Genomic DNA, 24,663 nt, shown 5'->3' with positions numbered 1-24,663 from the left:
ACTTGCAATTTGGGCAGGTCAAGACAAGAGCAGAACTAGAGAGCTCTGAGGCAAAAGGCAATAATCCAGTGGCTGAGAAAATTCACTAAACACCACAACTTCCCAAGAAAAGGGGGTTGTCCACTCACAGCCATCATCCTGGTAGACAGGAAACACTCCTGCCCATCGCCAGCCCCAAAGCCCAGAGCTGCCCCAGACAACCCAGTGTGATGGAAGTGCTTCAAATAACACGCACACACCACAAAACTTGGCGTGGACATTAGCCTTCCCGGCAACCTCAGTTGATTGTCCCAGAGTTGGGAAGGGGGAGCAGTGTGAATTAACAAAGCCCCATTCAGCCATCATTTCAGCAGACTGGGAGCCTCCCTACACAGCCCAGCAGCCCAGAACCGCCCTGGGGGGACGGCTCTCCTTGTGACATAGCAGTCATCCCTCAACAGAGGACCAGGGGGTGAACAGCCTGGAAGAGGGACCCACTCGCAAGTCTCAGGAGCCATACGCCAATACCAAGGACTTGTAGGTCAGTGGCAGAGACAAACCGTGGCAGGACTGAACTGAAGGATTAGACGATTGCAGCAGCTTTAACACTCCAGGATCACCAGGGAGATTTGATTGTTAGAGCCACCCCCACTCCCTGACTGCCCAGAAACACACCCCATATACACGGCGGGCAACACCAACTACACACGCAAGCTTGATACACCAATTGGACCCCACAAGACTCACTCCCCCACTCACCACAAAGGCAAAGCAGGGGAGAACTGGCTTGTGGAGAACAGGTGGCTCGTGGACGCCACCTGCTGGTTAGTTAGAGAAAGTGTACTCCACGAAGCTGTAGATCTGATAAATCGGAGATAAGGACTTCACTTGGTCTACAAATCCCAAAAGAACCCTATCAAGTTCAGCAAATGCCACGAGGCCAAAAACAACAGAAAATTATAAAGCATATGAAGAAACTAGACGATATGGATAACCCAAGCCCAAGCACCCAAATCAAAAGATCAGAAGAGACACAGCACCTAGAGCAGCTACTCAAAGAACTGAAGATGAACAATGAGACCATAGTACGGGATACAAAGGATATCAAGAAGACCCTAGAAGAGCATAAAGAAGCCATTGGAAGATTAAATAAAAACATAGATGATCTTATGGAAATTAAAGAAACTGCTGACCAAATTAAAAAGATTCTGAACACTCACAGTACAAGACTACAGGAAGCTGAACAACGAATCAGTGACCTGGAAGATGACAGAATGGAAAATGAAAGCACAAAAGAAAGAATGGGTAAAAAAAATTGAAAAAATTGAAACGGACCTCAGGGATATGATAGATAATATAAAACGTCCAAATATAAGACTCATTGGTGTTTCAGAAGGGGAAGCAAAGGGTAAAGGTCTAGGAAGAGTATTCAAAGAAATTGTTGGGGAAAACTTCCCAAATCTTCTAAACAACATAAGTACACAAATCATAAATGCTCAGCGAACTCCAAATAGAATAAATCCAAATAAACCCACTCCGAGACATATTCTGATCACACTGTCAAACACGGAAGAGAAGGAGCAAGTTCTGAAAGCAGCAAGAGAAAAGCAATTCACCACATACAAAGGAAACAGCATAAGACTAAGTAGTGACTACTCAGCAGCCACCATGGAGGCGAGAACACTACCTAACTCATTTTATGAAGCTAACATCAATCTAATACCAAAACCAGGCAAAGATGCTACAAAAAAGGAAAACTACCAGCCAATCTCCCTAATGAGTATAGATGCAAAAATCCTCAACAAAATACTTGCAAATCGAATCCAAAGACACATTAAAAAAATCATACACCATGACCAAGTGGGGTTCATTCCAGGCATGCAAGGATGGTTCAACATAAGAAAATCAATCAATGTATTACAACACATTAAAAATTCGAAAGGGAAAAATCAAATGATCATCTCAATAGATGCTGAAAAAGCATTTGACAAAATCCAACATCCGTTTTTGATAAAAACACTTCAAAAGGTAGGAATTGAAGGAAACTTCCTCAATATGATAAAGAGCATATACGAAAAACCCACAGCCAGCATAGTACTCAATGGTGAGAGACTGAAAGCCTTCCCTCTAAGATCAGGAACAAGACAAGGATGCCCGCTGTCAACACTGTTATTCAACATTGTGCTGGAAGTGCTAGCCAGGGCAATCTGGCAAGACAAAGAAATAAAAGGCATCCACATTGGAAAAGAAGAAGTAAAACTGTCACTGTTTGCAGATGATATGATCTTATATCTGGAAAACCCTGAGAAATCGACGATACAGCTACTAGAGCTAATAAACAAATTTAGCAAAGTAGCGGGATACAAGATTAATGCACATAAGTCAGTAATGTTTCTATATGCTAGAAATGAACAAACTGAAGAGACACTCAAGAAAAAGATACCATTTTCAATAGCAACTAAAACAAATCAAGTACCTAGGAATCAACTTAACCAAAGATGTAAAAGACCTATACAAAGAAAACTACATAACTCTACTAAAAGAAATAGAAGGGGACCTTAAAAGATGGAAAAATATTCCATGTTCATGGAAGGCTAAATGTCATTAAGATGTCAATTCCACCCAAACTCATTTACAGATTCAACACAATCCCAATCAAAATTCCAACAACCTACTTTGCAGACTTGGAAAAGCTAGTTATCAAATTTATTTGGAAAGGGAAGATGCCTCGAATTGCTAAAGACACTCTAAAAAAGAAAAACGAAGTGGGAGGACGTACACTCCCTGACTTTGAAGCTTATTATAAAGCCACAGTTGTCAAAACAGCATGGTACTGGCACAAAGATAGACATATAGATCAATGGAATCGAATTGAGAATTCGGAGATAGACCCTCAGATCTATGGCCGACTGATCTTTGATAAGGCCCCCAAAGTCACTGAACTGAGTCATAATGGTCTTTTCAACAAATGGGGCTGGGAGAGTTGGATATCCATATCCAAAAGAATGAAAGAGGACCCCTACCTCACACCCTACACAAAAATTAACTCAAAATGGATGAAAGATCTCAATATAAAAGAAAGTACCATAAAACTCCTAGAAGATAATGTAGGGAAATATCTTCAAGACCTTGCATTAGGCGGCCACTTCCTAGACTTTACACCCAAAGCACAAGCAACAAAAGAAAAAATAGATAAATGGGAACTCCTCAAGCTTAGAAGTTTCTGCACCTCAAAGGAATTTCTCAAAAAGGTAAAGAGGCAGCCAACTCAATGGGAAAAAATTTTTGGAAACCATGTATCTGACAAAAGACTGATATCTTGCATATATAAAGAAATCCTACAACTCAATGACAATAGTACAGACAGCCCAATTATAAAATGGGCAAAAGATATGAAAAGACAGTTCTCTGAAGAGGAAATACAAATGGCCAAGAAACACATGAAAAAATGTTCCGCTTCACTAGCTATTAGAGAGATGCAAATTAAGACCACAATGAGATACCATCTCACACCACTTAGAGTGGCTGCCATTAAACAAACAGGAAACTACAAATGCTGGAGGGGATGTGGAGAAATTAGAACTCTTATTCATTGTTGGTGGGACTGTATAATGGTTCAGCCACTCTGGAAGTCAGGCTGGCAGTTCCTTAGAAAACTAGATATAGAGTTACCATTCGATCCAGCGATTGCACTTCTCGGTATATACCCGGAAGATTGGAAAGCAGTGACACGAACAGATATCTGCACGCCAATGTTCATAGCAGCATTATTCACAATTGCCAAGAGATGGAAACAACCCCAAAGTCCTTCAACAGATGAGTGGATAAATAAAATGTGGTATATACACACGATGGAATACTACACGGCAGTAAGAAGGAACGATCTCGTGAAGCATATGACAACATGGATGAACCTTGAAGACATAATGCTGAGCGAAATAAGCCAGGCACAAAAAGAGAAATATTATATGCTACCACTAATGTGAACTTTGAAAAATGTAAAACAAATGGTTTATAATGTAGCATGTAGCGGAACTAGCAATAGAGAGCAATTAAGGAAGGGGGAACAATAATCCAAAAAGAACAGATAAGCTATTTAACGTTCTGAGGATGCCCAGGAATGACTATGGTCTGTTAATTTCTGATGGATATAATAGGAACAAGTTCACAGAAATGTTGCTATATTAGGTAACTTTCTTGGGGTAAAGTAGGAACATGTTGGAAGTAAAGCAGTTATCTTAGGTTAGCTGTCTTTTTCTTACTCCCTTATTATGGACTCTTTGAAATGTTGTTTTATTGTTTGTTTGTTTTTTTTTAATTGTTTTTTTCCATACAGTTGATTTAAAAAAAAAAAAAAAAAAAAAGGAAAAAAATATGTAGAGCCCCCTTGAGGAGCCTGTGGAGAATGCAGGGGTATTGGCCTTCCCCACCTCGATGGTTGCTAACATGACCACAGACATAGGGGACTGGTGGTTTGATCGGTTGAGCCCTCTACCATAGGTTTTACCCTTGGGAAGACGGTTGCTGCAAAGGATGGCTAGGCCTCCCTATAATTGTGCCTAAGAGCCTCCTCCCGAATGCCTCTTTGTTGCTCAGATGTGGCCCTGTCTCTCTAGCTAAGCCAACTTGAAAGGTGAAATCACTGCCCTCCCCCCTACGTGGGATCAGACACCCAGGAGAGTGAATCTCCCTGGCAACGTGGAATATGACTCCCGGGGAGGAATGCAGACCTGGCACCGTGGGACAGAGAACATCTTCTTGACCAAAAAGGGGATGTGAAAGGAAATGAGATAAGCTTCAGTGGCAGAGAGATTCCAAAAGGAGCCGAGAGGTCACTCTGGTGGGCACTCTTACGCACAATTTAGACAACCCTTTTTAGGTTCTAAAGAATTGGGGTAGCTGGTGGTGGATACCTGAAACTATCAAACTACAACCCAGAACCCATGAGTCTCGAAGACAATTGTATAAAAATATAGCTTATGAGGGGTGACAATGGGATTGGGAAAGCCATAAGGACCACACTCCACTTTGTCTAGTTTATGGATGGATAAGTAGAAAAATAGGGGAAGGAAACAAACAAACAAACAGACAAAGGTACCCAGTGTTCTTTTTTACTTCAATTGCTCTTTTTCACTTTAATTATTATTTTTGTTATTTTTGTGTGTGTGCTAATGAAGGTGTCAGGGACTGATTTAGGTGATGAATGTACAACTATGTAATGGTACTGTGAACAATCGAATGTATGATTTGTTTTGTATGACTGCGTGGTATGTGAATATATCTCAATAAAATGAAGATAAAATAATAAATAGTAACAGCTTTTCAGAATCGAAAAAAAAAAAATTCTTCAGGAACAACCTATGAAAAGAAGCACAATTTGAAGAATATTCTTTAAAAGGATGGTTCAGCAATTTTCTAAAATGTCAAGATGAAGGAAATAATTGTGATATATTCATATGAAAGAGAATAAATATAACTATAGAAGAAATGCCACATTTGATATGAAAAAAAAAAAAAGAAAGAAGTTTATTGTCACACTACTGTTATTTTTTATAGAATAAGGCATATGCCAAATGGCATTGGATCACATCACAAACGGCACTTTGTAAGTATTTAATACCCAAAAGAACAAAAGTAACTAAAATAATGTATGCCCACTGTGCAACCACCAAAGCAGATTTAATTTCATTATTCACATATAATACAAGATTAAAATATTCTAAATCTAATGTTTTCTACAATGTTGATTCAAAACCCCTTATTCAAGATTTTTTTTTACCTCCAGATTTACAAAGGTCTTCAGATTGTCACCTGTGAGAATAATTTTAAATATTGCCTCTTGTATCAGTTTTGAAGATCAGTTTCCCACCAACTCAAAAAAAACCTCATTTATTCAACGTCAAATAAATTAATTTTAGAGAATAGCTTTTTTTCAAATCACCTAATTTTTAAAGTAAAATCAAGTTCTATTCATAAAAATTTAGCTTGCAGTACGTATCAATATTTTAAGTATAAAAGAACACATTTTATTTCAATTTAAGAATCAGTTCATGAAGATATTTTCTTGCATCTATAAGTAATGAAATTAAATCTCAATCAACCACAAGTAATGAGCAATACATAAAGATTATGCAAATCTTACCAACTGGAAAGATTCAATGTCTCAATTTTTGTTTTACTATTTCTTAGAACTAAAGTATTTGAAATGATAAAAAACTAAATTTCAACTTTATAAAAGACTTGTAAATCACTTCAGAACGTAAACTTATTACTTTTAACTGAAATACAAGTTGAAATTACTCAAGTAATTTTCTCAGTACCACGATAACTAGATAATAAATAGAGAGTGGTCATAGGTAAGCTACCTTCTACACAGATGTATTTATTTCTCCATTCAATACCATCAGGCCTTGGAATGGCTTTGGCTTCACGAACTGAAATAATTTGACTGTTCCAGCTATAAGGAGAAAAACATTAGTCATGTTAACTATTTTCAAATTTTCCCCTTTTTTAATTTTCATTATCTCATAATAAGACATACCCTGATTTTTCTTATATAGTCCTGAAACTTGCCTCAACCCTCAGCACCATAATCCTTCTTTCCCAAACTCTTTTATTCCTTCATATAACAATCATTATTTATCATTATATAACATTATCATTATATAACAATTTGCTTATTATGTTTATTATTTATTATGTTATTGTTTATTGTCTTCCCCCAAGTAGAAAGAAAAATTCAAGATACTAAGATATTTTTTCCACTGTTCACCTAGTTGCTTACCACATACACATTGTTCCATACTTATTTACAGAATGGAGGAATAAGAAAATTAGAAAATGCAAGTAAGCAAAAAACCTAAGAACTACATTCATTATTAACATCCAGGTAAGAATTTTTTTTATTTGTTACGAAAGAGGTTATCTTGTGTATTTTCTAGTACTGTTAAATAATTTTTGTTCAGGGCTTCTCCATTTGTATGATTTGGGAAAATTTGCTGAAATTTTCCAATAGAAGTAAATAGATGCTATTTTAGAAAAACAGAATTAATACTCCATGAAAGCATACTATTATCGCTTTATGTCAGATGTAGCTGTTAAGAGTGAAATTTTCTTCAAGTAAAAAAATCTTATCCACATGCCTGGAAATAGATTAAGTTGTCTGGTCTTTGCATATACTAACCTTACATTCTGTTTTTTAAAGTGTGTCTTTATTTCCTTACCCTTTTAATAGTTATTACAATTATTTTCCTTTTTCAAGGAACGTTCTAAAATGCATCACCACTCAGCTCATATACAAGAGAAAAATTAGTTCAAGGAAAAGCTGATATCTTTTTTTCATCAGTATTTAGCTTTCTCCACTATTCCAACAAGCAGAGAAAAACTGTGCTGGTATTTTCTAACTCCACACTCACCCTATTCTTCCTCTATCAGAGAGAGAATCCAAAAGAATATAATCATGGGTCTGGTATGGCCTTTGTTTCTTGAAAATTAATTAATTTCTATGTTAAATGTGTAAGAAAAGACTTGCATCTTGTAAAGTTTGATAACCTTAAAGGATCCTGAATGTATGATTTTATATTTTTTCCTGATCAAGTAAAGTTTGACAATACTTGTAAAAACAGCTTTAAGTTCTTTAAAAACATGCAGAATTTATGCTTTTAAATAATAACTGGGTTATCAAACGGAAATACTTAGTATTGGTAATGGTAAGATGTTTTAGATCCCTCAAGTTCTGCAACTCCATTAGAAACAGAAAAGGCACTTTCTGCTCTATTGTTCCAATTGTATTTCCAAAATTTTCTTTAAAATCACAATGTAAAGGAGAGTTATATAACCAAATATGTGAACCAAACAAGTGTACAACTACACTGTGCTACTACACTTTATATCAGGAAGAAAAATTTCACTAGTGAAATGAATTTCCTTTTTTTAGATTACTTGTTTCTAATGTCAATTTATAGGACCATTTAATCTGTAGATTTTAAATTGGAAACATTATTTTAAAAAGGAGGTTTTTTTCTTTCAGAAGAGTTTAGAATATTGAAATACTGTATCCTGCTGTTAAATTACAAATTTTACTTCCTTAAATCAAAGGAATTTTATCCTTACCACTATATTGCTATTAAATCCATCCTGAATTTATATTATATGCCAGTACTTGATTCTAAACTGGGTCACAGAAACAATATGTGACATTATCTATATTCATTTTATTTATCGTTCCTAACCAGATATCATTTAAGTTTCAACATATAATCAACCCATATAACACAGTTATTTTAAATGACTGTATCATTTGAAGTACTTCAAACAGAAATAAAAAATATTTTGAATCACTACCATTTAGACTGACTTTATCACATTTTTCAAAGAACTTTTAAATATTCTGAATTATTAAATATGTCAAATCATAATTAAAACATGATACATAACTTTTATACTCTTTTTACTCTGAGAGGTGAATTTAAATGTAGAATTTAAATGGTAATTTAGAAATATTTTCCCTAAATATTTTATTCTTTAAAACACACAGGCCATAAAGCCCTTTAACATACTAATCTATCCTCTACCACAATTTGCTTGCCATGTGAAAATCTGTAACTGTCACTCAAAAAATTAAAGGGTAAAATATGACACAAAGTCTGTAGAAGAGGGATGTTTCAGAAAATAATTGAAGAGATATGGGGCTTAATTTCTTCTAAAAATAGACTTGATAACATAATAATCTTTTAACTTGTCATTTTGAAATAATTTCAAACTTATAGGACAGTTTCAACAATACAAAAAACAACAGAGAACTCCAATATATTCCCTACCCAAATACCCATATTTACCAACTTTTAACATTTTGACATATTTGATATAATAATCTTTTGAACATCAAAATGAGATTACTGACTATATTAGTATGCTGTTTTGCTTTTATTCTTCAGTAATGATAATGGACTGGTACTCATCTGCTAGCCATTCTTTTTGTGACCAACAGAAAATATTCTGAGATGAAGCTGGAAATGTAGTCTTGAGCTACATTACAAAGAATAATCTTATTCCAACAAAGTCAAAGCTACGGGTCTGATACTATGTAACTATTAATATATTAACACTAGTCAACTTAAGTGAACAAATATGTTTAGTTTTGTTTTATTTTTAAGGGTGGGGAAATAAACAGAAAGAAAACTTTGTTAGGGATTTCAAATGTCTTATGCAGAGAGAAAATTTTACTGTAATCCTAGAGTTTGTTTTGTTTCAACAGGCTCCTTCTCTTCTGCCTGACCTCTTTCAATCTTCTTCTAATGCTAGAGTGCCTGCCCTAAGTCTCAATATTCTGATGTTTCTTCCCCAATTCCTTTTTTCCAACTCTGACCTTGTTACTCAGCCCCAGGCCAATATTTACAAGGAACTATTGGAAACTGCCACCCGGATGTTTAATAGGCATCCCTGTGCCCACATATTCAAGACTAGATTTAATGCATTCTGTCCATGGTCAATTACTAAAATCACTTCCTTTGCATATACTCTCAAATCTTTACCCACTCTTGCTTCATTGAACTTACTTGGTTGAAATAAAACCCTAATTAAATATTTGTCTACTCCAGCACTACATGGCTGGAGAAAACGATGCAACCATGATGACTGATTTCAATTTAAATTCATGATCACTTACAGCAAAAGGACCCTTCAGCCATACCAATCATAGTATATTTCCCCAGCCAATCAGATTACAATCAAGGTTCAGGCACTGTATTTAATTGTTCAGTTTTCTTAAATCTAGAAAAGTTCCTTCAACTTTTTCTTAATAGAATTTACATTTTAAGAGACTAGGCCAGGTGTTTCACAGAATGTCTGCATTCCGTATTTGTCTCTTTCTTCGTTGTGTCACTTAGTATATTCCTTTATCTCCTGTATTTCCTGTAAACCTCTTAACATTAGAGTACCCAAGGAATCCATCTTTGGATTGTTTCTCTTTTCTATCTAACTTCAGTCCCTTGGTTTTCTCAAATAGTTTCATAGTCTTAAATACCATCTATCTGCTGACAACTCCCAAATATATAGCTCTAGCCCCCTGACCATTCTCTCCTGACAACAACCATTAACAGGCAAGAACTGTCTGAATCAACTACTGGGAAACTCCAGAGTCCAGTAGAACACCTACAGCATCCAGGGAAGACTGGGAGGAAGAGGCTGGTAAATTACAGTAAATATCAGTAAATTGCTCTGTGTGGCAGTTACAGCCCTCACTCTTGCGGCACACAGCAGTGGGGTCAGGACCCCAGCATAACTTAAGGGTGACAAAAATTAACATAAAAATCGACTTTCCCAAGATATGATATGCATACAGGCCAATCATTGATCACAGCTTTTGATTAGCTACTACGGATCCCCGGGGGCCGGCTCTGAGGGCAACCATTGTTCCAGCCTACACCAGACAAAGACAGTGGAGGAGACTTAAAGATAGTGTGCTTCCTCAGAGCTATGGAGGGCAGCTGAAGGGCTGCATTAGCTGGGCAGTTTAAGAAAGCACAATTTGGGGGAGCTATGGAAGAAGATCCTGACATCCTACCTGGCCCTTCCCTCACCCCCTCTCCAAGGCAGTCTGGAGTTAATCAGCGCTCCCTTTGTGGATCCCCGGTCTTGTTCCGGTTGAGAAGATTGACTTGAGTGTGCCCATCGAGTGTGCCCATCCGGTGTGCCCAACCTCCCAGAATTTGACCTCCAAGCAAAAGCAGCTTGAGATGATGAAAGCAGTGTAAGAAACAACTGTGGTGGAAAGCCTGGGGCAAAGGCTTACCTACTTTAAGTCTAGCAGTGCAACACGCATGAAAGGGAGAAGGAATGTCTCCCAGGAAGTAGAGGGGTCATTCAAACTCCTGTAAACAGGAGAACTCCTAAGCTACTAGCAAGCATAAGTGCAGGACAAGACATAAGCCCAGAAAAGGAGACCCTGCACTCTGCACTCACCTTGGGCAGATCTTCCCGATCAGAGGGTTGACAATTAAGAAAATCTTTGTCGTATCATCAGCTGGTACAAACTCAGGAAACAGACATCTCAGGGAATAATTCCCAAAATTAACATTTTAAATTATTAAAATCTATGGTATGCAACAAAAGATTACAAGACAAACAGGAAATAATGGCCCATCCAAAAGAAAAGGATAAAAATCCAGAAAACACCAACAAAGAAGACCAGATTGTGGACACACCAGGCAAAAATGATCTTCAATATGCTCAAGGCGATAAAGGAAAACACAGAGGTAGAACTAAAAGATATTAGGAAAAAGGATGAAGAACAATATGAGAATCCGAATAAACAGACAGAAAATTTTATAAGGAACCAAACAGAAATACTGGAGTTGAAGATCACAATAACTGAAAGGAAAAATTCCCAGGAGGGTTTCAACAGTAGATTGGAGCTGGCAGAAGAATGAATCTGCAAACTCGAAGACAAAACAATTTACGTAAGTTAGGCTGAGAAGAAGAAAGAAAAAAGAATTATAAAAAAGCAAAAATAGCCTAAGAGACCACTGGGATACCATCAAGCATACACATAATGGGAGTCCTAGATGGAGAAGAAAGAGAGAAAGGGGCAGAAGAGATATTCAAAGGAATAATGACAGAAACTTTCCAAACCTAGCAAAAGATGTGAACATGCACATCCAAGAAGCCCAGAAAATGCCAAACAGGATAAACTTAAAGAAAAATATGCTCCATCACATAATATCAAATGCAAAGGACAAGAAGAGAGTTCTAAAAACTGCAAGAGAAAAGCAATGTGTTATGTACAAGGGAGTCACATTTAGATTAAGTGCCAACTTCTCATCAGAATCCATGAGGTAAAGAGGCAATGGACTGAAATACTTAAAATGTTGAAAGAAACAATTGCCAAACAAGAATTTTATATCCAATGACGGTTTCTTTCAAAAAATGGAGAGATTAAGACATCCCAAATAAACAAAAGCTGAGGGAGTTCATCACCACTAGACTTGCCCTATAAGCAATGCTAAAGGGAGTTCTTCTGAATGAAAGGAAAGGACATTACAGTGGTTCAAAGTGGTATAAAGAAATAAAGACCTCTAGTAAAGGTAACCATGGGGTAATTATAAATGCCAGTACTACTGTTGTGCCAGTTTGAATGTATTATGTCCCCCCAAATACCATTATCTTTCATGTAATTTTGTGCAGGCAGACTTATCAGTGTTGATTAGACTGTAATTCTTTGGGTGTTTCCATGGAGATGCAACCCACCCAACTGTGGGTGATGACTCTGCATACTTTCCATGGCAGTGTGGCCCCGCCCATTCAGCATGGGCCTTGTTTAGTTTACTGGAGCACTATATGAGCTCAGACAGAAGGAGTGAGCTTGCTACAGCCAAGAGGGACACTTTGAAGAATGCACAGAAGCTGAGAAGTAGCTGCAGATGAGAGACAGTTTGAAGATGGCCGTTGAAAGCAGACTTTTGCTCCAGAGAAGCTAAGAGAGGGCAAACGCCCCAAGAGCAACTGAGAGTGACATTTTTAAGGAACTACAGCCTACCTAGAGAAGAACATCCTGGGAAAAAGCCATTTTGAAACCAGAACTATGGAGCAGACGCCAGCCACGTGCCTTCCCAGCTAACAGAGGTTTTCCAGATGCCATTGGCCATCCTCCAGTGAAGGTACCCGATTGTTGATGTGTTACCTTGGACACTTTACGGCCTTAAGACTGTAACTGTGTAACCAAATAAACCCCCTTTATAAAAGCCAATCCATTTCTGGTATTTTGCATTCTGGCAGCATTAGCAAACTAGAAGAATTGTATTATATTTTTTGGTATGTAACTTCACTTCTTACTTCCTACTGGTGCTAAAACACAAATGCGTTAATAGGTAATGATAAAGCTATGGTTTTGGACATACACATGTACAAAGATATAATTTGGAAAAGTAAAAAAAAGGTGAAGGGACAGACAGGTATAGGAATAGAGTATGTGTACACAGTTGAAGTCAAATTGGTATCATCAGAATAAGCAAACTCAGAATTTAGAATTTGGGTTACTAGGGGATAGGGTGCAGATAAGCAATAGGCAGTTAAGGCTTAAACTCTACAGAGTTTCTATTTGGGAAGATGGAAAAATTTTGGTAATGGATGGTGGTGATGGCAGCACAACACTGTAAATATTATTAACAGCACTGAATTATATACTTGAATGTGGTTAGGTTGTATATAGATATGGTACTAGAATACAAATTTTTTAAATGTGCTTTCATCAATTGTGACAAAAGTACCCTACACCAATGCAAGGTATTAATAATAGGGCAGTATGGTGGACTAAAACTGTTATTTACCCAGAAAAACATGTTCTTAAATCTAATCCATTCCTGTGGGTTTTAACCCATTGTAAGAAAGACCTTTTGATGAGGTTACCTCAGTTGAGTCCACCTCAAACAGGATGGGTCTTAATCCTCTTACTGGAGTCCTTTATAAAAGAATGACATTAAAACACACAGAGAAAGTCACAGGAAGGAAGATGCTGAAACAGAACCCAGAAGAGGAAGAAGAGACCAGGAGATACCACCAATGCCCTGCCATGTGACAGAGGAACCAAAAAGCACTAGCACCCAGCCCCAGAATGCCACAGTCTTCAGGCAGTAAATATCACTTTGATGATGCCTTGATTTGGACATTTTCCCAGCCTGAAAACCCATTAGCAAATAAATTCCCATTGTTTAACCCAACCCATTTCATGGTATTTGCTTAAGCATCCTAGGAAACTAAGACAGGTAGTATATGAGAACTCTCTATTTTGGCATGATTTTTCTGTAAACCCATGACTTTACTAATTAAAAACAAAAACAAAAAAGCAACAATTTAAATAAAACCTTAAAACTAGCATTTTAGGAAATGTACATATTTCTCTAACTAGTCTTTCTTCCTCCCTTGGCTTCCTTCAGTTAATTCTTACCCAGCAGCCAGGATAAACCAGAATGTATCACTTCTATAGAAACCTTGACAGTGGTTTCCCATACTACCCAGAGGAAAAGCAAGTCCTCATAAGACCTTACATAATGTGGACTTCCTTAACTCTATGATACCATTTTCTTTTCCTCTTTCCAGTCACACTGACCTCTTTACCATTCTTTGTACGTATTAGGCATACTCCCACCTCAGGACCTTTGCACTAGCTTTTCCTTCTGCTTAGAAAGATCTTCTCCTAGATACTCACTTAACTCACACCACCTTCTCATCAGGTCCTTAGTCAAAGGTCACCTTTTCAGTGGGACTTTCCCTCACCATGCTAGTTATTAAACAGCAATACAGGTATTAAAATAGTAATTCATACACATATTATAACTCCCTATCCTTTTCTGCTTTTGCTTTATTTTTATCCACTTAATATCATCTAATATACTATGTATTTTATTTCTTTGTTTATTGATTATCTTTCCATACTACAGTATAAGCTCCATGAGGGCAAGGATTTTTGTCTGTTTTAACTGCTGTATCCCCAGTGCACAGAAAATATCTTGGGGTACATAGTAGGCACTCAATATTTATTTACTGAATTCTAAAAATGGGAAGAAAGGAGCAGAATAAGAAAGAACATAGCTGGAAGAAAAATTGGGCTCTTGTATTCTATTTTAAAAAAAAATTATGTATTTATGTATGTGTGTATTTTTAATTTAACAGATAAACTAGCAGTAGTGATTGTGATTAGGCATTCAGGGAATCAAGGGTATTATAAAATAGGTACCTTTTAAGTTCCTAGAATTTCTAGTAGTCAAGAAGTCTTAAGATATTTAGAACTTGGATTTTTCTGTTGTTTTGCTAAATTACAAAATGATCACATGCTGATTCTATTTTCTACATTCCCTGGGCCCCCTGATCTTTTTTCACTATTTGTCAGTTTCCTGTTCCTAGGTACAGTTCTAGAAGCCTGGCTTCATTGTAATAATATTCTGTAGCAAGGTTAAGGGGAAAACTGTAAGTGAAGTAAACAACCAACTCTTGGTAATATTTAAATGCCACATAAAACTTCTGTAACCTTTATACCACATACTTAAGCATGCTATAAGCACTTAATTCTTTGTCTTTCAAGTAAAGAGAATTTTTTCATTAAATACCTCAAAGTTGGAAGAAACTTTCACACATCTTTTCAACAGCTGTCAGAATTTTTTTGCATAGCACTTAGTTCACTAGCATGGCTACATTCTGGCCATGTTCCCTACAGTCAAATTTCTGAAAATATTTGGTATGAAACAACAATTTATTTGACAATTGCCCTATATAATGAAAGAGCAGGTGAGGATGTCACCTAAATCAAATATTATAGCAGTAACTAATGCATGCAAAAGTTTCAAAACCTCTTTTCCAAGCATAAGCATCCTAGCCAACATTATTTGGCACAGCCAACTAGTTTCCATTAATACTAATCTAACACACAAACCAACACATTTGCCCTCTTGTTTCAGTCTGAGCAATTGATTATCAAATTATTTGTATCTAGATGTTCTAATCCTAAACTACGCATGGCAGAAATATACCTTTCTTCTAAGAATCCTTTTCTCCCCTACATACTTCCCCCAATACCTGAATCATGTTAACAAAACAGATGATGCTGATACAGTCTAACCCAGTATGTGGTTTTGGTGTCAGACTCAAATTTGAATCCCAGTTCTCCCACTATTAGCTGTGTTGCCATGGGCCAGTTTAATGTACATAAATTTCCTAAACCTGATAGAGGTTAAGATGAGGATTAAATGAGATAATACAAGGAAATCACTTAGCATACTGCAAGGCATTGGAAAACACACAATAAACATTAGCTATTGTTGTTGTTGAACAATTTTAAAAAGTAACCCTAAAATAACCATTAAATTTTTACAGTTTCTTACGTCCCACGTCTCATATAGTCTTAAATCTTTCCTCATCTTTATATAAATGAAGGCTCCTCCCTTTTTATCCTTGTTGCCTGGACTTACCTTCAGGTCCTGGTCATTTTTAATCTAGATTATTGAAACTTCATCCTTACTGAACTACTTTCCTCCAGCACTTTCCTTACTCCTTAACTTTTCTTTTGTTTTCTTTTTTTTCTACTCCTTATCTTAACCTCAGTACCAATATTTCAGTAAAGTCTCACAGTTAAAAGAGTGAATTCTGCAGTTAAAATTATCTGAAATCCACTCCTTACTAGCTGTGTGATCTTAGGGCAAGATTACCTATCTATAGACTCAGTGGTAAAATGTGCAGAATATAATACCACTTCATATGGTTATGTGAACTGAATGTGATAATAAATATAATCTGCTTAGAACAGTTTTCCCCACCTACTAATAACAATTTGTTACTACTACTATTATTCTCCTCTCCAAACCTCTTCAGTGATGTACCTTATGGTCATTGTAACCTCCCTCCAACTTTGCACAACTCCTAAGTCCTCTCTCTTCCTCCTTCAAATTTTGAAAAGCTGTGAATATTAACTCCAAACCCTACTCTCTCTTGAATTCCTACAACTTTCAATTCTATCCAGCCTGATTATACACTTTACTGTTTCATGTTTATAGATCACCTTCAAAATTTTAAAAATTTTTTAAAAAGGAAAAGAAGTATTCCTTGATTTGTATATTATATTAACACACCATCTAGTCAGATATCAAGTATTAAGTAGCTCTTTCCAAGTCTGTCTTAGCCTTGGTTTTTTCCTATACATTTTAGGTTCTTAGAAAATAGATGTTTCAAACTACACAGCACTTACACGGGACCAAAGCAAACACTTACTCAGGCCTAATATGGAATGAAGGCTTAGTTAAGCATAAAATGGGCTAACTAGAGAAACCGGGCTTATTGAACTATAATTTCTTTTTATTAGCTAGGAATATGAAATCTATTTAGTTTCTAATACTTAATTGTTAGATACTAAATTTTAGAAACTACACACTTCTGGACAACTTTATACCATTGCATTGACAAATGCAGCTTCTGACAAAACTTGCAGCATTCGCTTATATATATATATGAGTAAATACAATTTAAAGTTTTACTTACTCAAACTCTGTAGCATAATATTTAAGAAAGCCCAGTAAGAGGTCCCCAAGACTTGATTCATTCTTTGAGAGGTAAGGAGGAACATTACATGGAGCTTGATGTACAAGGTGCAGCTGGATAGCAGGACTAAAAGATTCCTGCCAAAAAGAGAAAGGCGAAAAATGTAAAGCCATTTAAAATACAAAATAACTCATAAATCCTAACCCAAGGCTCTCTCAAGAAGGAGAAATTTTCTTTATGTTGCAATTTAGAAATCTGAAGATTTTCTTCCACTCAAGGTTTCACCCAGTTTTTGAAGTAAACCAGAAAGTACCTGGAAAATCAAGTTATTCTAAATCCTCAGTCTACGTATATCACTCAGTTAACCAAATGGACCCCTATGGTAGCAAAACATTTTCTAACTCATAAGTAAAACCTTACTATGCATACCAAGATTTCACCCAATTACATACAGATTTCTTTATAAATATATTTTCTTAATTATTGCTAAGAGGAGCAGCTGTGCTTTATGAAGGCTGTATTAATCAGAAGATAAGTTACTTTTTCTAAATGCCACTTAAAACTTTTCTCAAGGGCTATAAAAGTAACTTCAGTATATGAATGTACTTACACTGATTTTAAGATTTTGCTTTGTTTTGTTTCTGTGTTTACATTTTGTAGCTTAGAGGAAGAGAAGATAGACATTCAACATGAAGTGAACTTGAAAAGGCAAAGAGGGTACTGAGTCAGGTAAAAGGAGAAAGATGAGAAATATACCAGCAAACAATATTCCAGCAAACCATAATACTAATAAAGGAGGATACCATTCTCCTTCCATACAAGTCCAAACAAGACACTTATACTAATGGATATTTATTCTTTTTGCCTATGTTATGCCATTCATTTTAATATCTGATCTTTCCTCTATTAGCAGCAAGTTCTAGTTCTGAAATATACTAAACTTTTCCTTATGTTTCTAACAGATGTAGTACAACATTATAAAAATCAAGTAGACATCTTAATGGTCTAGCCTAATACTAGGAGTAGTTGGAGAGAAGCTTCAAATCGCAATAAAGAGTAAAAGCAAAAGGAAGAACAGGTTTACTGCTTCTACCTCCCCTTTCTTCTTACCTGTTAGATATAAATTGGACTTACAACATTATTTAAAACAATAAAATTTAAATATTAAATTAAATTCTAGCAAATTAAACAAAAGGTATAATGTAAGTTCAAATGACAAGGGAAAAAAAACTGGATCACTGTTTAATAGCTTCTACTCTGAAAGCTTCTTACTAATATTGATTCCTAGCACCCAGCATGATTTATGAAATTAAGCATTCAATTTATAAACTAATGTTGAAATAGAATAGTCATTTTCTTACTTGAAGTTTAAAACTATCTGAAATTCCTTTAAATATTTTGTTCAGTAATTTAAAGAAAAAGATCAGCAATTGTGAGATCAAAACTGAAGACTTCTGAGACCTAATAAAATGCTGAATGACCTTGAACCAACAATCTGGTCAAAGTCTTCACTTTCATGGTCATACACAAAAAAGGCCATGACATGCATATTGAGGAACAACTGAAAGAGAACTCCAAACCTAAAAAGAAAAAATTAAGATGCACATAGAAGCTACAGTAATTAGGAAGTCCAATTATCCTTAAGAAATGTCCATTTTAGTGGTAATCATTCACATTACAAAAGATCCTCTGCTTTAAGAAAGATTTCAACAAAGAATTTCCTTAAAAGAGAGCTCCCCCACTGCATTTATGTATTTAAGAAAATATGCTACTTCAGATAGGATAAGTGGGTGCAGATTTAAGCTAAAATGTTAGGAAGCACATAAAGAGCAATCCCGAAGCCAAAGGAAAATACAGGAGCCTTAAAATTACAATCTAAGTCAATGGAAAAACAATTTAACCAATGTGACATCTATTTCTTGAAGAAGCTTTTTGGATTACTGATATTCACTTGCTCTTTGATTGCTTCAATGTAGGAAAGACTTCTTGTTTTCTTTTTAAATTGATATTATTTTGAGTTTCTACAAATGACCTACTAATTTCTGAAAACATCTTCCAAATAAATTCAAATGTTGACATTTTTGAAGATACATAATATTCCACTTCTCTTCAATGCCAATTTTAGAAAAATTTAAATAGGCAATTCCTTGAAAAACATCTGAAAAGTCTCACTATTTCTGCCCTTATAATTGCCTACCAAAAATGGTAGAAATATCTTATGTCAGATTCTACCATTTTTCTGAGGCTGTGCCATATCTTACTGTACCTTCAAAATCTGAAATTTGGACAATCAAGCACTTTCTAGACTGGCTCAACTTCTACTTGGTAATCATTCTTTAAAATGATGTAAAGCTTAATTGAAAGATGACTGCTTTCCATCTCCAGGCAAACTGAAATTTAAGCTGCAAAACAGTCTGACATTATGAATTATTAGACCCTAAAAGTAAATATTAAGTAAGGTCTCAAAGAAAAGGATAACCGATTAGTGTATTTAAGTAGCATTCTGTTTGACTAAAGGAGGAAAAACTAAATGATATATTGAAGTTCTTGCTAAGCTTTCTTCATTGTCTACAGGTCACCACTAATATGGTGATGTATATTAAGGACTAATCATTACACTTTCTTAATTTATAATTATACCTGATTTTAGTGAGGTCTTTGAAGTTCTGAAATCAATGTAGGTATTAAACATAAAGCAAACATGTACTATAATGGAGTGGTTAAGAACATGAGCTTTGAAGTCAGTTCTAGGTTTAAAACTTCACCCCTCTATTAGATGTATGAACTTATGCAAATTACCCAGCTTTCCATAGACTCAGCTTCTTCATCTATACTATAAGGATAATAATAGTACTTGCAGGACTGGTGCAAGAATTAGATATTTAATGTTTATATGCATATGCATAGCAGCAAAGATATTAGCCATTTATTAATGTTTAGTATGTGGGAAACATTTTATTATAACTGCACGTTTTTATACAATAATATAGTATGGTTATCCCCTAAAACTTTTAATGCATTATTTCAAAATTAACTTAGGATTTTTTTTAAATTTAAACTTAACTTTAATGTTTATAAATCATTTTTTAAAAATTAATCAACATTTTAAAATTTTCTTTTCAAAGGTATTCATTTTATAGCCTATTTAAGACAGCTAATCCCTTTATTATGTTATATGCATTTTAAAATTGAAAAAAAAGTTGCTATATGCATCATTGTAAAATATAAGATATTTTTGGTATGTAACTGCACAGAACCCTTACATTCTCAAAATTCTTTATTTCACAACTACCATCTTACATCTTTACTCTGTTAACATAAATTGCTTTCTAGAATACCAGGATACCATTAAGGAAGGGAAACAACTGAAAAAAAAAAATAGATGAATCTACATAGCATAAATCTGGATACATCCCACAATAATATGCGTGTATCAAAATAAAGATCCCTTTGTAAGCTTAATCTATTTATACATTTAAACTTCCGTAACTTCATTTTTTATGCTCCATAGTAAATATGCTGCCCCTCTATCACTTGTTTTTTTAAGTCAATTAAGAATTAAGTAGTAATAATCAGTAATGCTATGTTATAGAAGTTTTTGTAAATGGAAATACGTTTGTAGTCTTCCCTGACTTTCTTTCACAACTGATTTGAGAAATATTATACTAATTTTTAAATAAATACTTCAAATATTTTGGCATACACATTAAGAAAACATGAAAGTAACTAAAAACTGCATAATATATTGAGCAACAAATTCTATTCCATCCCAAAATTGTTTTATCTTATTTTAAAAATAAAATCCTATTTCAACTACATGAGAGGAGCTCAAAATTTAAAGGAACCTTGTAGCTCCCTTTGTAAACTAACAATTTTTACTATAAATTTTAAAGTCATTCTCAAACTTATTTAAGCAAGTTGAAATTTTGCCATATTTGCTTTTCTGAAAGGTATATCTGTGTAGGAATAATCAGATACACACAAGTAAAATGAAATAAGCAACAGAATATAAGTGAAACAGTATGTTAGTGTATACTACTGTAATTTTGACTTCCCACAGGAAGAATATTATAATGGAAAAAAATACCAGTTTTTGGAAACATAATTTTTTACTATATGATTTATATCAATCATGCAACCTTTCCAAGACTCAGTTTCTTTTATCTGTGAAATAGGGATAATATCTTGCAAGTTAATTTATTGATTTACTTATTTAGGATTAAAGAAATTGCATATAAAATTTAGTATGCCAACATATAAGAGATACAAAATAAATTACTAGTTATTCGTAACAACATATTAGCAGTAATAAAAGGTTGAAATACTAACCAACAGTCACTATTTTTGACCATTTAATATAAACTAAAGAGTCAGTACTTAGGTGGGTGAATAAGGCCAAAAAAGTGCAAGTTACTATTACTTGTATACTTTCTGATGCTTATATTGGCACTTTTTATGGTTTCTAGTAGATGACCCACAGCCAATTGGGAGGCCCCTACTACAACAAGACTCTACTAATACAGTGAACCTTTTATTATCCAGCACCTTACATATGTTCATTACAATAGTAACTGATATTCAAAAGCAAGAACATCAGTTCTTCTCAATTATCAGAGATTAAATTATACTTAATTTAGATTCCATGTCAAGTATATTTATTGTATTTTGTGATACATATAAAATAAATGATACATTCTTTGAAACTGGTCACCCAAACTGGATATTATGGTTCCTTAGTGATATTGCAATCAATAATAAACAGTTTTTCTTATAAGTTTATGAAACTAGCAAGTTAAAAATTATGTGGCTTTCAGAATGTTGGTCAATTTTCTAAACAAGTAACTTAAATTATTATTTCCAAATAAAACCAGGAACAAGGATGACTATGGAGGAAAACAGAGAAATGGTAGGACATTTAAACAAGGAAACAGAATCCTGGAAAAAGAACATAAGAAAGCTGGAAAAGAAACAAAAGGTTTCATACAGATTATGAGTATGCACATTACCTAGGTTTCTCTAACCTCAAACTGAGTATACAAATTAAACTTTTTCCTAGTAGGCACGCTTTATTTCTCAAATGTTTCCAACTAACTTCAGCAGGATCCTTAATAGTATGCACACAAGAATGGTGTACCAATATTATCTCTATTGATATATTACTTGTCAAAATCAAATGAAAAATAAAAAGGTTATTCAACAGCTCAATTTCTTAATGTTTTTTTCCTGCTTTTCAAAGCATAAATACATTGGGCTAGAAAAATTCTGATTTACTATATAAAGAAATGCTGTAAGATTCTACTTAAAAATAGCATGATGTAAACTGTAATAAGGCAAATAGACCTTGACCAACTGAGTATACTTAAACCTCACTAGTGATAATCTTGAGCACCATACAAAAAAATTGCCACCATTGATACAGCTGACCAATACCCAAGTATTGGTATATACTTGCCAATACCCAAGTAAAGTATCAGAGTCTGTTGAAAAAGTATATGAAACATTTTAAATGTTCTAGTGGCCAATGCTTCAACCTATATAGAAAATGTTATCATTTACACAGAAGGTAACTATTACTACTTTTATATTCACATGAATACTATATATATATATTCTAGATACACTTGATATAATATGTATTATAATAATTTATAAGAAACACTTACTGGGTAAATTTTTTGGAGGGATGGAAGGATGGGTTCAGGTAGGGCTATAAAAAGAAAAAGTTTAAAGCTTCTGTGATTCACATGATTCATTTTACAAAGCAATAATTTGTCAGCCACACCCCAGGTATGAGACTGATATTAGTACCTATAAGGGTTTAAGCTAAAATTCAACAGTTTTTGTATATTTTGTGAAATTAATCCTGATCCCTAAAAATGTAAATTAAAATACATCTAAGTTGACAATTTAAGGTTTAGTTAATGAACTATGTATATTCCTATGTAAACCAATGTTCCTTACACAATTTTAGAATAACAGGCCATCAATAAAGGGACATACATCACTTGGTCCAACAGACACACACACAAAATAAGCAAGACAAGGATTGTTCTACAGATACTGAATGGACATTGTTAAGATGGTATGTAGCTATCAAAAAAAATAATATTACAAGCTTAGTCCAATGATACTATATCATGAAAGAACAACTGTTCTATTGTAATTGTCTATTATTTAATTTCTGCTACTTTCAAACAATATCAAAATTGAGATAGTTCCAAGAAATTGATCAACTGAAAAAAATCTTCATCTCCACAACTGTATTTTTTAAAAAGAAGGACTCAGCAAAGGTGAGAAATCTAAACCTAAATAAAATTTCAGATGAAGGAATCATTACCTTCATGATACCACTATATCTTTTTTAATTGTCATTCTTCACTCTCCAGTAGTTTTACCCAATTCAACATCATTAGATGCATTAACAGTAATTTCACATTATTATAATGTAAATGGAATATTATGAAAGGCAAAGTGCTAATATTCACAATAAGAAAAATAACTGTAAAATATAATGTCTTGAGGATAGTAACAAACAATACATTTTCAAGATTTCTTTAAGATTAGAGACCAAATATAGCACCATATGATAAGTTTTGTATTTAAGAATTCGAAATGCACTATATATAATTACATAAATTCAGTAATAAAGAATTTTTAACTCAATTCATTTTTAATTTGCTATTTAACAAAAGCTTTTAAAAATGACTTCTGGAATAAAAGATGTACATGTAATCAACCAGTATGACCAACTTACACCATCTCCAAATATGATTAGAAATATTTAAATATATAAATTTCTTCCACATATACAGCAGGATGCTTTATTTAAATATCTCTTTCTATATCATGCTTCATTCTAACTAAAAATTGGAGTAAAATAAAATTCCATGATAGTCTGGATGTTTAGTGTATGACTAAGAACATTAGGGGGAAAAACTCACTCATTCCTTACCAGAATCACTCTTAGAAAGTAAAAGTATTTTTTTTTTCCCCAGAAACATTCAAATGCTCAAAATTCTAGAAGACTCAACAAGCAAACTCAAGTCCCAGTCAACTTCATTTTTTCCTATTAAATATTGCAATAAATTAAGATTATAATAAAACAAAGGATGAAGAAAACATTGTAGAGAATTAGAATAAAGAAATTTTATCTCATACTAGAATGATAACTAAAATTCTAGAAGAGAAAAATGAATACTAACAACTGGTTTAGGATCTTTCAATGGATAGAAGAACCCCTAGAAGTCAAACAGGAAGCCTTAGGGAGCAGGAGTATCATTCAGTAAACTCCTTGTCTTAACACCTTAAAGAGTTTAGAGAAGCAATTCTCATACTGTTGCACTTATTTATTAACAGTATCCTGATAGTAGTCTCAAAGAGCTTCGTCATTTTTTAAATGTTTATCTTACTACTACTACTACTCCAAAGCAACATACATTCATTCCAGAAGAATCTGGCTCTAACATCTATTTTATTTAGACTTCAAAATTTTGGACCACAGAGTCAACCTTTTAAATTTCTCTCTCAAAAGCAAAATAAGACAGGAAAAAAAAAAAAAAAAAAAAATCCAAAACTTATTGCAGTATATGATCAATAGACCACTATCTGCACAGTTTTACTTTGTCTGCTGTAGAGATAGGGGCTTTCTGGGCAGGCCTCTAC

The 24,663-nt window shown here is 34.4% G+C and overlaps 1 protein-coding gene across 3 annotated transcripts in view; it reads right to left on the bottom strand.

Annotated features, from left to right (window-relative positions):
- Positions 1-24,663, bottom strand: part of TENT2 (terminal nucleotidyltransferase 2) — a 78,188-nt gene that overhangs the window by 13,745 nt on the left and 39,780 nt on the right. For all 3 annotated transcript variants that reach the window (XM_037801268.1, XM_037801267.1, XM_037801266.1), the window contains 3 exons: positions 22,665-22,708; positions 17,002-17,138; positions 6,345-6,436 (listed from right to left, as the gene is read on the bottom strand). In XM_037801268.1, the coding sequence (XP_037657196.1) occupies positions 6,345-6,436; positions 17,002-17,138; positions 22,665-22,708 (273 nt within the window). The remainder of the gene's footprint in view (positions 1-6,344; positions 6,437-17,001; positions 17,139-22,664; positions 22,709-24,663) is intronic.

The sequence above is a fragment of the Choloepus didactylus genome, chromosome 13 (genome assembly GCF_015220235.1).
Source record: "Choloepus didactylus isolate mChoDid1 chromosome 13, mChoDid1.pri, whole genome shotgun sequence".
Lineage (NCBI taxonomy): Eukaryota > Metazoa > Chordata > Mammalia > Pilosa > Megalonychidae > Choloepus > Choloepus didactylus.
Note: the sequence above shows the minus strand (reverse complement) of the source record. Positions and strands in the feature narration are given on the sequence as shown.